Raw genomic sequence first — 14,850 nt, 5'->3', positions numbered from 1 at the left:
CGTGGCATTGAAGCAATCAGCCTGTGGCATTGCCTGGGAGTTATGGAAGCCCAGATTTCCTTGATGCTTGCCGTCAGCTCTTCTTTGTTGTTGGGTCTGGTGCCCCTCATTTTCCTCTTGAGAATACCCCATAGATTCTCAATGGGGTTTAGGTCCGGTGAGTTGGCTGGCCAGTCAAGCACTGTGATGGCATGGGCATCAAACCATGTTTTGGTGCTTCTGGCGGTATGGGCAGGGGCCAGGTCCTGCTGGAAGATGAAATCTGCATCTCCATACAGATCCTCAGCAGAAGGAATCATGAAGTCCTCTGAAACATTATGGTAGACTGTTGCGGTGACCTTGGATTTAAGAAAGCAGAGTTTACCAACACCTGCACCGGACATTGCACCCCAAATCATGACGGACTGTGGATATTTCACACTGGACCTCAGGCAGCTTGGGTTCTGTTCCTCACCCGTCTTCCTCCAAACCCTTGGACCGTGATTCCCAAATGAAAGGCACACTTTACTTTCATCGGAAAAGAGGACCTTGGACCACTGGCCAACAGTCCAGTCCTTCTTCTCCTTGGCCCAGTGGAGACGCTTCCTACGTTGGCTCAGGTTCAGAAGTGGCTTGACCCGAGAAACCCGACAGTTGTAGCCCATCTCCCGGATGCGTCTGAATGTGGTGGTTTTTGAAACTGTGACTCCCGCCTCATTCCACTCTTTCTGGATCTCTGGCAGATTCTTGAATCTTCCCTGTTTGATAATCCGCTGAAGCCCACGGTCATCTCTTTTGCTGGTGCATCTTCTCCTGCCACATTTTGCCCTTCCTCTAGACTTTCCATTGATATGCTTGGACACAGCACTCTGTGAACAACCAGCCTCCTTAGCTATGAACGTTTGTGGCTTACCCATCCTATGGAGGGTATCAATGATGGTCTTCTGGCCAGTTGTCATGTCTGCAGTCTTCCCCATATTGAACCCAACTGAGACAATTGAACCAAACTGAAGCAATTTAATGACACCTGGGGGAGCCTGTGCAGGTGATTTGAGTTTAGTAGATGATTAGTGTGTGACACTCATCTTAAAACAGTCATGCCCTGCAAAATTTGGGCTGATTTCTTCACAGTATTCAAATTTTTTGAATTCCTGTTTTTGTGGGTTTAATGAGCTGGAAGCCCAAATTATGTAAAAATAAACAAATAAACACTTGAAATCGTTTAAATTGTGAGCCCTGAATCTATAATCTATGAAAGTTTAACATTTTGAATGGAATTATGGAAATTAAACAACTTTTCCATGGCATTCTAATTTTTTGGAGAGGGTCTGTATGTAAGTGTCACAGTACATGTGGTTTAGGTATTATGTGGTTTGTGTATGTAAGTAAACTTTAAGCCCAGCAGTGTTCAACATGGTTAAACCGCATGCCAAAGCAGGACAGATTCTTCTCTCAAAGCACCGTGTTGCAATCCAGCTGTACACATCACGCCTCTTTTGGAGATAAAGCACCAGTTGATTTAAAAAAAAAAAAAAAATCTAAAAACGACTAACAGTGACGGTGCGGTAGCCCTTGAAATCTTTAAAAACGGAAGCGTGAATGTCGGCCACCAGCGTCTTCTCTCCAGCCCGGTAGGGGACAAAGGCGAACTTGACGCGGATGCGGTTGCTGGGAGACAAATCGGGAAGGCTGAGGGGAAGGAAAAAGTCGAGATTTAAAGCTTTTGACTCATAACTTTATGCTTCATTTCATATCGCCACAATGAGTGATAGTCAGACACAATTCCAGAAGTGCTAAATCAGGGGTGTCCAAAGTGCGGCTCGATAAAATAAAATAAATTCATTATTAATGAGATACATTATTACATATTACACTACAATCATCTCTCGTTTATCGCGCTTAATTGGTTCCACACCTTTGTGAATTTCCACAAAGTAGGGGATTCCTCGTTTATCGATGGAATATTTTTGTACTTTAAAGCACAGAAAACCTGGTTACGACTTACTAAATGTGATTTTTAACATTATTAGAGCTCTTTCGACACGAAATAACATCCGTATTACCCAATATAGTGGACATAAGAAGAGAAAATAAGACTTGTGCTCGTGTGTGTTGCTGTAAATGTGTTCCGGTGCTGGGGAGCGGAGTGGGGTGAACAGGAAGTGACGTTGGGGGTTCAGAGTTGAGTTTTAGCTTGGCGTGGGGTACGACCGCAACAGTAGCTCGTGTTTGGGATTATTGTGCCTGTCGTGAGCTCATTCAAACCTGCAATAAAAGCCTGTTGTTCCGGTGATCAAGTCTGGTGCTTGTGTGTCTCACCCAACATTGCAGTAACATTACTGACACCTAGGGGCCCCTTGTAGAATACTACATATGATCACAACGTTTTTCAATGCGTCTTCTGAATGCCTTATAGTTGTATTTTACTTCATTTAGCCATTTTTATTCTTGGAAATGTTTAATTTAGTCCAAAACTATTTAAAATTTGCTTAAAAATTCATATTTTTTGCTTAATATATATTATTCAACCACAATGTACTCCACAACAAAACAGCATGATTCATTTATTTATATATTTTTGAAAACCACGATAGAGTGAGGCCGCAAAATTCAAAGCGAAAATGTTTGGACACCCCTGCTTATCTTTTTAATAAGGAATGTCCTCCTTTCTTTGGATCTGCAGCAAAATGTTCTGACCTGTATTTCACCTCATTCCTCATGAGGCCGCTACCAGACAGGGTAAGCGTCAAGCCCGTCAGCTCCACGGAGGTGGAGTTCATGAAAACCACTTCCCCAGACGCCTCTTGGTACTGTCTGACAAAACCAGCAACCTGGAACGCACACTTTCAACGTTTATTGGAGCATTCCCTCACAAAGTCCTCGCAGTTGTTGTAACATTGGCGGGCTGATTTGGCTCTACAAACCGACACAGAGACGGGGAGGTCCTGCAGCAAGACGTTGTCCTCCGCCAGGTAGGTTTTGTCAGGATGTTGCTTGTCTGTCACAATGGCCGACACCTTCAAGCTGTCGCACACGTGCATGTGCTTGTAGTAGGCCTCGAAAGGGATCACGATGGGGATGGACAGCTCTGCAGGGAATGCAGGAGGACACGTCAGCCTTGTCTGTCAGTCCACCTCCTCATGAGAAGTGTGAATCAGAATCTCTTGCTGTGTCTCAATTGGTGCACTAGGTACACTTACTCTTTTGAGTGCATAAGTGTGTTGACACACTGAGTAGTATGGCAACACGCAGTACACTGTCAGTACCAGGATGTTGCACTCAAAATGGTGAGTGCACAGCACTGAACACTCGGGCTCAAATGGCATACGTACTTCATGAGTACACTTCAATAAGTACACTGTGTGCACTGTTTGCGTCCTAAAATCAAGCGTTACCTTTGCCAGGCTGCAGCGTCACCTCCTTGTTCTCAGTGTGGATGGTGAGCACCACGGTTCCAGTGTACCTCAGCCCCTCCACCCTGATGTAGGCCGACATCTGCCTGGCCACTCTGCTGTCGCTGCTCAGCACCAGCTTCAGCTGCACATCCTTACCGTACTGCGGCTTGGATAGCTGTGGAGAAACGACAGCAGAAATATGTCCCCCGTTGTTGTCCCTCTTTGCTGTGTGGACTTCCTCTTCTTAAGGTACGAGGGCCGGGGTTTCACACCTGTACGTTTGGCGAGCCGTGACAGAGTGGGGAAAACAAGTATTTGATCCCCTACCATCCAGCACACAAATGAGTCCTGTCCCATTAAGAAAACAGTCTTAACTCTCAACTCATTATGTGGATAAAAAAAAAACTCTCTCTTTCATTCACACCTTTCCACCACCACGGGCAAGACCAAAGACCAAAGAGCTGTCACAGCACTTAAGGAACAAGATTGTGGATTGTAGACCTGCACAAGACTGGAACGGTCTACAAGCCCAAAGAGCTGTAGGGGCACTTCAGGGCCAGGATTGTGGATTGTAGACCTGCACAAGACTGGAACGAGCTACAAGACCAAAGAGCTGTAGGGGCACTTCAGGACCAGGATTGTGGATTGTAGACCTACACAAGACTGGAACGAGCTACAAGACCAAAGAGCTGTAGGGGCACTTCAGGGCCAGGATTGTGGATTGTAGACCTGCACAAGACTGGAACGAGCTACAAGACCAAAGACCTGTTAAAGCACCTAAGGGACAAGATTGTAGACCTGCACAAGACTTGAATGAACTACAAGACCAAAGAGTTGTCAAACACCTCAGGGGCAAGATTGTAGACCTACACGAGACTGGAACGGACGACAAGACCAAAGATCTATCACACCAACTAAGGGACAGGCTTGTGGATTGCAGATCTGCAAATGACTGGAACGGACTACAAGACCAAAGAGCTGTTAAAGTACCTAAGGGACAGGAGTTTAGACCTGCACAAGACTGGAATGGACTACAAGACCAAAGAGCTGTCAAAGCACCTGAGGGACAGGATTGTACATTGTAGACCTGCGCAAGACTGGAACGGACTACAAGACCAAAGAGTTGTCAAACACCTCAGGGACCTGCATGAGACTGGAATGGACGACAAAACCAAAGAGCTGTCAAAGAACCTAAGGGACAAGATTGTGGATTGTAGACCTGCACGGACTACGGACTACAAGTAGTCTACTGGGATTTACACGTCCAAACATCAATTAGCAGTTCAGTGAAAAGCTACTGAAGCTGAGCCCATCTTCTGCTGTTATTTTGGAACCACCAAGAAACTGTTCGTGTGACGCACCTCCTCAAAGAGCATGACCAGCTTTGGCGGTGGGACGGGGGGCGGTGCTGTTGAGCCATCACCATCATTCGCGCTGCCCCCGGATGCCTCCCCCTCATCGTCGCTCTCGTCATCTTTGCTGATGGCGTACCTGAAGATGGTCCTTTCCTCCTCGGACCCTGGGAGGAGGATGCGGTGTGTTAGTGCACGTGAAGCCATGAGGCGCTGGTGTGGCGTGGGGGGGGGGTCAGCTACTCACCCTCTTCAGGCTTGTAGTCGTTGGTGATGTTCACCCTCCTGTTGGAACCTACTGCCTTGGTGGAGATTTTCTGACCAACTCGCTTGGTGTCAGAGTAGAGGGAAACCATGGTCCCGTCCACTTTCACCTGACACACACACACACACTGTGCACATTCTACGTGTATTTTTCATACTTGTTTCCATTTGTACCAGAGTCGGCATCATGTGACCAACTCTGAGGTCATGCGACTTGGATCTGCACACTCACAAGCCAGTCCGTGCAGTCGGCGTTGACCTCGGCGAAGACAAACGGGACGTCATAGGGGAGTTTTACTTCACCACTGCTGATGGCGATGAGTGAGGCGGGGCCACACTGGTAGATATCTGGAGGAGATCGCTCATGTCATCGCACTCAACTAAACAAAACCACTCAATCCAAAATATAATAAAGCTGTATATGTATCCCATAGGAAGCAATACATAATTAAAACTTGTTCAAATGTGCCCTACTAAACTAAAATAAACTATGCGATTGGCTAGCGACCAGTCCAAAGTCAGCTGGGACCCCCTCGACCCTAATGAGGATTAGGCAGCATAGAAAATAAATGGATTAAATGAAATGAAATTAACCACATACACAACATTATATCTTGACCTACACTGGAGTGGATTTAGCATGTTTTATCAAAAATGAATAAATAAAATGAAATAAAAATAAATTAATAATGATGAAATAAAATAAAGTGATTACTGTAAAATCATACCTTCATATTGACCCACTGTACGCCAGAGTGGATTTAGCGTGTTTAACCAAATAAAATAAAATAAAGAAAAATGCATAGTATTGTACCTTCATATCATGACCTAAGCTGAAGTGGATTTATAGCATGTTTCATCAAAATAAAAAATAAAATAAAGGGAATAATATCATACCTTCATATCATCATACCCTGACCTAGTGTACACTGGAGTGGATTTAGCTTGTTGAATAAAAAAATATTATATAAAATATCATCACCTAAACTGAAGTGGATTGAGCATGTTAATCAAAAATGAACTTTTTCGCCATGTGGCCCTTGGTGGAAAAAGTTTGGACACCCCCGGTGTAAATACTACCTGCACTAATGCTCGTGCACACAGTGTATGAGATCACGGGGCTCAATGTCGTTGGAGGGCAACAAGGACGCACCGTTGCTGGGCTCCTGCGGTGTCGCATCCAACACTTGCCAGCCGTCGTATTTGCCATCGTTACTCAGGTCGGGACGCGTCATCCATGACTCCACCCACACGTGGAAGTTCCTGCAGCAGAAGGCGGAAGAGAACATTGTTGTTGCCATTTGACGCTTCATCAATCATAGTTTCATGCTAGATTGAATCTACTGAGACACAATGAACGTTTATGAATACACTGACACGACGACGTGTCGGGACTGACGCTCACCAGATGCTGTCGTTCGACTCCATGTACTCGACCCCTTCGTCGGCGTGGTACACGTCGATGGTCAGGTTGGCGTCGGTGTCGTGGGCTGACTGGAAGTTGGAGACCACGCGGGTGGGGATGCCCAGCAGCCGCATCACTGTAGGCAAGGTCAAGATGTGTCTTTTCTAAATGCTTGAAGGTCATGAAGGTAACAAGAAACAAACAAATATAAAAGGAATAGCTGTACAGAAAAACACAACATTGGTTTAGTATTTCATTATACACAGGTGGTCCTCCTATTCCGTTCCTACGCATACCTGTCAACATATGCACATAAATGTGGAAAATAGATAAGCTGAATGTTCTGCTGTTGGAATGGTTTGAATCGATGGAGAAATGTGGAAGTGGTTAAAGAGTCAAAAAGTGGGGCAGAATAAAAAAATAAATAACTACATTATCATTTGTGTAGGGATTGCGTGTGAATGCCGAATAGCTGGTGCTGCACGGAAAATGTGGAATTACAGGAAATGTGGGAATGTTTGGAGTTTGGGAATTTGTTCGCCTGAATGTTTTGATGGGTTGAGAAATGTGGCACTCATTTCATGGGAAGTTTTGGGAGGGAAAATGTGGAATTCCAGGAAAACCGTGAATTTTTGAAATGTGGAAAATAGCCCGTGAATGGGACGAAATTTCTGATGTTGAAATGGTTTGAATCAGTCGAGAAATGTGGCAGTGGCTGAATGCCATAAAATGGGGCGGAATAAAAATAAATAAGTAGAAAACGTAATTTGTGTAGAAAGAATAGCTGAAGTGCTGCGCGGAAAATGTGGAATTATGGGAAACGTGGTAATTTGGGAATGTCTTTGACTAAATGTTTTGATGGCTTGAGAAATCTGTGAAAGTGGCATTCATTTTATGGGAATTTTTTGGACAGAAAATGTGGAACTTCAGGAAAATTGTGAATTTTTGAAATATAAAAAAGAGCCTGTTGGAATGATTTGAACCCGGTTGAGAAATGTGGGAGTAGTTGAGGCTGATATTAATGTGACAAAGACGTGAAGTAGAGTATGTCATGTGGGAGTGGTCAAATACATGCTTGATGAAGAATGCAAAAGACCAGAGCTTACCTGAACACATCACGCCAGCAAACACCCAGCACTGACCAAACTTGACAGGGCGGCAGTCATTTTTCATCCACTGAGACAGGATGTCATGGCTGCCGCTCCAGTGAGAGGGAGAGACTCCGCCTGCGTACGAGTCCGACCAGTTGCCCGTCAGGACGCCGGGGTCGTCATCGCTGTTGATCTACGCATACGACGCCACCACAAACATCAACAAGTCATCAAGCAGCAGTGGCTGTGTGCTGTCACCGTGAAAACCAGCCCTACCATGGCGCTGACCACGCGGCCCACGTAGGTGGGGTCGCCACGAGAGGCGAGGTCCTTGCTGGGGTTTTCTTTGTACTTGAGGTTCTTGTCCAGAATCTTGATGCAAATGTCCACCATGTCATCTTCAAACTGGGCGGGAACATACAAGAAGACATACAGAATAAAATAGGATCCTGGAGACAGCAGCGAAAACCAATGGAAAACAACCACATGAAGAACATTCAAATGACACATGATGAGCAGATTGTTTATTATTGTTGGGAGGAGGGACAGCTTGAAGCCGTTTGTTTTTCAGTTTAGCTGGTAAAGTCATCGTTCATATTCACTGAATGTGATGAGGGTCTTTCCTTGTTATAGATTAACATCATGTAGCTTTGTCTCAGTTCCGTACTTCCGTACTTATGACACTTTTGAGTGTACAGTATAAGTGCGCTGTCAGTACCTGGATGTTGCACTCAAAATGCTCAAAGTGATGAGTGGGCAGTGATGGATACTCCTGTCTCAAATGAGGCGGACATTACACCGTGGTTTTTTTTTTGGTTGGTAGCCTCTCCCCCTTCCGCTTCGGAGCCAGGATGGCCACAGTGGAGGGGAGTAGCAAGTGAGAATATGCCTTAACTAATTTGCTTAATTATTGCACAATCCAGAAGGGTGGAAGAAATTTTATCGGGCGATCCAAATGTTGCCGATAACGCTCAGTCTAGTGGTTGCAATTCACAATTAAAGAGGAGAGGAGAGGAAGAGTGGGATTTCTAATTTATAAATGGAATATTTTGGTAGTTACAGTATAGAAAACCTGATTGCAACCTTCTGAATACAGTTTTTAACATTATTCGAGCCCTCTAGCCATGAAATAGTCCTGTAGTCACCTTTACACTCCTATTTCCCAATATAGTAGACATAATAAGGCATATAAGACACATAAGAGATAATATACACTCACACATTAGCATTGGGATTAGTTCCTTGTTATTGTTTGTCTTTTACTTCTTTTCTCTACAGTACTTCCTGTAGTGGTTGTTGTCTCATCAATAAAACATTACTGACACCGAGTGACCAGTGTCGAATACTACATATCATCACAACGTCTTTGAATGCATCTTCTGAATGTCTTATGTTTGTATTTTACTTCATTTAACCATTTTTATGCTTAAATGCTTCATTTAGGCCAGAAAAATGAGCTAGGTACACTTATTATAGATAAACTATTTCTATCTGCACTTAATTGCGATTAATTACAAGTTAACATGGGCAAAATGCAATGAATGGCAATTCCATCCATCCATCCATCCATCCATTTTCTATGCCGCTTCTCCTCATTAGGGTCGCGGGGGAGCCTATCCCAGCTGACTTCGGGCAACAGGCAGGGTACACCCTGGACTGGTCGCCAGCCAATCGCAGGGCACATATAGACAAACAACCATTCACACTCACATTCATACCTATGGACAATTTAGAGTCACCAATTAACCTAACATGCATGTTTTTTTTAATGTGGGAGGAAACCGGAGTACCCGGAGAAAACTCACACACATTTTAATTGATTGACAGCTATAATAATAACATAATAATAATTATAATGCTGCAGCCATAGCCCACAACAAACTAAAACCCAACTCTGAACCCTCTACCCCGATGTCGCTCCCTGTCGCCATATATTCTGCTCCCCTACAAGGTAAACTGTCTAAAATGGCTTATTTTTTCTGATTATATCTACTATATTGGGTAATAGGAGTGTACAGGTGACTTTATGGGTGTTATTTCATGTCTACGGGGGTCTAGAAATGCAGATAGTGCCCCGGTTTATTTATCACACACCCACTTAACCAAATTGCGCCTTCATTATACTATTAGCCCTTTTGCACATCTCAATCTTATGTTTTACTTATTTATTTATTTATTTATTCAGTGTCTGTTTACAGTATATGTACAGTGGGAGCAAATTTAACTGATGTCAAATTCCTTGTTTGTGGAAGCATACTTGGCCAATAAAGCTGATTCTGGTTCTAATGTTAAAAAAAAAAACGTATTTAGGAGATCGTAAGCAGGTTTTCTGTGCTGCAACCACGAAAATATTCCACTCATGAAGAAGGAATCCTACTTCACAGAAATTCACTTAGCGCAGTCGACTCTAGAACCAATTAACCGCGATAAACAAGGGATTACTGGATATTATTTCCTGTGGGAAGATTTAGTTTGTTTTTCGTACCTGTCAGTTTTCGCCTGGCCTTATAAAAAAAAACGAGGTGGCACTGTACTTGGTCATGCGTTTGTTTACGTACTTGGCCAAAGTCCCAGTTCATTTCAGAGATGTAATCTGCACTTCCCCAATAGATGACTCCATGTTCATTCATCACATATTCTTGTCTCTTGGACTCATCAGACATGAAAACTGCATCACCTACATAGGAAATGAATGAATGAATGAATGACACATGAATGTCTGCAGCTGGACAGACAGTGGACGGGCGTACCAGAAAACCAGGGGTTGAAGAGCACCACAAGCGTGGCCAGCTGGGTTTCCTCATTCCAGAGACTTCCTGTCAGGGTGAACTTTCCGACGGGAGCGTCCGGCGGCGGGGTGATGAGCAGGACCAAGGTGCTCAGCGAGGAGTTCGCGTGAAGTTTGACTGTCCAAACGGCCTTTGCTGTCAGTGAACGATTGGGGGAGTCCGGGATACCGAAGCGTGACAAAGTGCCCTGGTTCTCCGAAGATTGCGTTTCTGGTCGGAAGACATTTCTTTTATTTTCTTTTGTAATTTTTATTTTCTTTTGCGCATCGTGTCAATGTGAAGTCGTACAACTGGGAGTTCAACCAAACCGTAACCGCAGATTTTAGTTGGAGCTCAAATGAATACATACCACCAGTTGCCGCGGTGAGCACGAGGGAATGAAGGCCAGGATTAAAAGGCTTCGTCACTTTCAGGGTCACCTTGAACGACTGTCCTCTCCGCACAATCAGCTTCTCCTCAGAGAGTTCACTGGTGCGGTGCTCCTTGTTGTTGCTCTGACTGTGGACGTCCACCTCCTTGAAGACTTGACAGAACAAAGTAAAAAGTACTATAAGATCCCTCAAGTACATAAAAGGACATAAAATATACATACATTATACAAAAAAATATTTAAAAAAAAACTTTAGTTTAATTATTAATCAATTAGTTATACATTCAATATTTAATTATTAAAAAAATAACATCTGATTATTAAATGTAAGAAATAAAAATAGTTTATAGTAACATTAAATTTTTTTAATAAAATGATTAAAATACGTTAGAAAGAGCAAACTATATTATATTTATATATGTTTTTAAAAATAACTGTATAACACTGTATTTGCATGTGCGTACAGTAATCCTTCGTTTAGCGCAATTAATCAGTTCCAGATCCGATTGTGATAAATGAATTTCCAAGAAGTAGGATTCCTTATTTATAAATGGAATACTTTTGTACTTAGAGCATAAAAAAACCTGTTTACGACATTCTCAATACAGTTTTTAACATTATTAATGCCCTCTAGAGATGAAATAACACTTCTATAGTCACCTTTACACGCCTATCACCCAATGTAGTAGACATAATAGGAGAAAATAAAACATAATATAGACACACGTTATCATTGGGAGAGTTCCTTGTTGTCGTTCCTTTTTAACTTGGGATTACTGCACAGTACAGGTGGCTATTGTCTCATTAATGTAACATTGCTGACACCTAGTGACCAGAATAGAATACTACATTATTATCACATCATCTTTCAATGCGTCGTCTGAATGCCTTATATTTGGATTTTGCTTAATTTAGCCTTTTTTTTTATTAGCCTTTTATGCTTAAAAAGGCTTCTTTTAGGCATATAATATGCAAAATGTAAACATTTTCAAGTCAATAATGGGAAGGGAAAAAAAACAGAGAATGCCATCGTTGGGAACACAAATTTTCTAATTGCTCTTTCAATATTAGCAAAGAACTGCCTTTACTACACAAAGCAATCACACAGCAGCAACATTAGATTTGACAATAAATGATCAGTTATTCATCTCAACAGCAGAATATATTTCATTCAGTGAGCGTCATCAATAAATTACTGCTTAATCTATAGCCACCATTTATTCATGCATTGTAAGTTTTTTACTCCAGTGTTTATTTAAAACTTATTTTAATTTTAAATATCATTTCACAGACTTTTATTTTCTAACTTTACTTTACTGCTTATTTATTCATTTAATTTTAATTTAATGTAGGGGTGTCCAAAGTGCAGTTGTTTTTTTTATTGGCCCATGGCACATTCTAAAAATATAATTTCCAACAAAACAAAACAAAATTTTTTTTAATGAAATTGTAAAATGAATTTTAAATAAATTAAAAAATTATTGCTGTTTCGTGGTTGAATACGGTCTATTTTTATTTAAAAATATATGCATATTTATGTCAGCTGGGATAGGCTCCAGCATACCCCGCGACCCTAATTAGGATAAGCGGCACAGAAAATGGATGGATGGATGGATGGATGGATATATATTTCCAAATTCAGAAGATACATTTAAAGATGTGATATGTAGTATTCTACACTGGTCACTAGGTGTCAGCAATGTAACTGTAGCTGCTGTTCAGCATGTGAGCTATAGAGGGCAGTGACCAAGGAGACTATACTGTAGAACAGGAGGTCCGACTCGGCATCCACTTCCGTATTATGCTCTGCGCGGTTTTGGCCGCCATGATGGTGAGCAGAATCCAGAAACGTTGCACTGAAAACATGTCCTCGGCACACTGCTTGGCCATTAATTGCCCTAATAGACCAGATTTGTCATTTTTCAAGTTCCCCAAAAACAAAGACAGGTATGTGTGATAAAAATGTTGCAGATTTATAACACTGGTTGTTGTAAATAAACAGGACACTGGACAAGACTTAGAGTGCACAGTATATTGTATGGGACTTCTACACAATATACCTTTAAGCCCATTTGTTTCTCTTGGTGATTAGTTGAATTAATGACAAGTCAGTGATGATGATGATTTAGATTGTAGTCTATCAAATGTATTAACAATACCCTTACTGAAATAAATGTTACTTCCAGTTAAATATCCATATAATATAAGTACCTTTCAATCAAATTTGAAAAAAAACACCATTTTTTTAATCAACTTGGAATTGTAATTAATGGATTAGTGGAATAGTAATGAATGATGTCATGTGTGGTCCTACCCACACTTGCAGGTTATTTTGTTATGAATTATATCCATACTAAATAATATATAATTATGCTAGGCGGACAATAGTGTACAATGTATTCACGAGCTCTGAGCATAAAATAGTTTGATGAAATGGATGACTGTTATTGACTGAACACAATGAATATATATGTATTAGGGCTGTCAAAAATAACGCATTAACGCCCGTGAATAATCAGAAAATCTTAACACGTTGAAAAAAAAAGAACGCAGTTGAATTCTATCTAATTTGATATGTGGTGTTTTATGGCTGTTGATGTTTGGTGAGACCTGGTGGCCGCACTAATTCACTGAATAACCCACTGACATGCTGTTCATCACGGATTGTTTGCTGAACAGCATACTGGACTGCTACAAAGTACAACAGTAGTAAATATGTTTACATATGAGGAGTAGAAGGAGAATACCACTATGCATACTGTATTTAAATTATAGAATAATTATAATTATGGTTCCAAATTCACAGTGTTACGTCCAGAATATGATGATGCTATGTTTATATTTCTGTGTTACAGTTTTACAGAAAAAACGTACAAATTACTTTACTAAAATACAAGAAAAGACCGTTAGCGGTTAACCAATGATCATTGTACCGTAAATGAAAGCAGTGTGCAGAAACTGTGTTGAAAGGGAAAGACTTACCAGAGTTTTTTCTCACCGAGGTCATCTTGGTTCAGCTTGGTCTCTTCAGCGGCACGCTGGAACACAACTGAAGGAGGCAATACTAAGTGAGCTTTAAATACCTGCCATGCGCAACACAGCCGGCAACCAGTCAGCCAATCGGTGATTTGTCAGTAGCCAGTCAGTCAGGTTTTAAGAACTATCTGCTGCTACAATGATTGCACCCTGCAGCATTCATATCTTAAAGTATCACTTCATGCACTTACTTCCTTCTCCTGCTTGAACCACCCAGAAAGCTAACAGCCTCATGTCCTCATATGGTCTTTGAGCTTGACTATCACGTGCTGGGCATAGTTCAAAATCAACACGGTTCTTGTAGAAATAGTGGTTGACAGTTTGGAAACGGTAATATGATTCACAATGTGGTGTATGAAGAATCAAAACTATTAGTGCAAAACTGTACATGGGTGACCCCGTGGAAGATGCGCCCAACAGGACAGCGGGCCTGGAGAGGCCCTGAGCATCCTTTGGACACTTTTCAGATGTGGTCTGCGTTTAGGGAAAGTGTTCGAGGGCCTCTAAGTTGCCAGACTGGTTGGCGCCATGATCCTACAAACGTGGGAGTGATTGGCCAAAGTCAAAACATAATGCGTCCACGCAAGGAAAGAGTCAACTTTGAGACAACAGGTTGATGTAGTGGTTTGCAAAACCGATAAGACTGACTGCTGGCCAGTGCTTCCGATCTGACCTAACCTTCTCACAAGGCAGCTGTAATAAAGTTCTCTTTGTTCACCTGGGTTGCCTCGTTGGATCTGCTTCTTCACCACATCATCATCCCTCTCATTAGGGAGTATGGAAGGCCTGAATATACCTCAACAGTTAGGGGGAACTCAATGGTTAGGGTTCGATCACAGAGTAAGGGTTATGGTTAGGAATTTGGGATTAAAAAACACTTGGAAGGATTCCAAACGATTTGTCCTACTTGAAATCGTCAGAGATTACCCAGAGTAACAAAGTGTTTGAGAGTGCACAGAGTACAAAAAAGTGTCAGCGAATACCCAGGGTCCAAAAAAAAAAGTCCCCTGAGTGCAACAAACAAAGCCAGAGAGTACCCAGAGTCTAGAAAGAGTCTGACAGTTCCCAGAGTGTAACAAAAAGAGTCCCCAGAGTGTGACAAAAACAGTCCAAGAGTACTCAGAATCCAGAAAGAGTCAGAGAGTTCCCAGAGTCAAAAAAAGGAGTCC

The 14,850-nt window shown here is 42.1% G+C and overlaps 1 protein-coding gene across 2 annotated transcripts; it reads right to left on the bottom strand.

Moving 5' to 3' along the window:
* Positions 1-1,273: 1,273 nt before the first annotated feature.
* tgm8 (transglutaminase 8) lies at positions 1,274-13,789 on the bottom strand. 2 transcript variants are annotated; one of them, XM_054785875.1, is made up of 15 exons: positions 13,628-13,789; positions 10,625-10,798; positions 10,237-10,485; positions 10,045-10,163; positions 7,763-7,891; positions 7,502-7,679; positions 6,396-6,531; positions 6,144-6,253; positions 5,223-5,338; positions 4,974-5,118; positions 4,736-4,893; positions 3,375-3,549; positions 2,904-3,067; positions 2,677-2,810; positions 1,274-1,668 (listed from the first exon to the last, which is right to left on the bottom strand). In XM_054785875.1, the coding sequence occupies exons 1-15, from the start codon at positions 13,650-13,652 to the stop codon at positions 1,518-1,520; spliced, it is 2,163 nt and encodes a 720-aa protein (XP_054641850.1). In that variant the 5' UTR covers positions 13,653-13,789; the 3' UTR covers positions 1,274-1,517. The 2 variants fall into 2 exon arrangements, with proteins under 2 accessions (XP_054641850.1, XP_054641852.1); XM_054785877.1 differs by having other exon boundaries at positions 4,974-5,100.
* Positions 13,790-14,850: the final 1,061 nt, after the last annotated feature.

Source organism: Dunckerocampus dactyliophorus, chromosome 8 (assembly GCF_027744805.1).
Source record: "Dunckerocampus dactyliophorus isolate RoL2022-P2 chromosome 8, RoL_Ddac_1.1, whole genome shotgun sequence".
Lineage (NCBI taxonomy): Eukaryota > Metazoa > Chordata > Actinopteri > Syngnathiformes > Syngnathidae > Dunckerocampus > Dunckerocampus dactyliophorus.
Note: the sequence above shows the minus strand (reverse complement) of the source record. Positions and strands in the feature narration are given on the sequence as shown.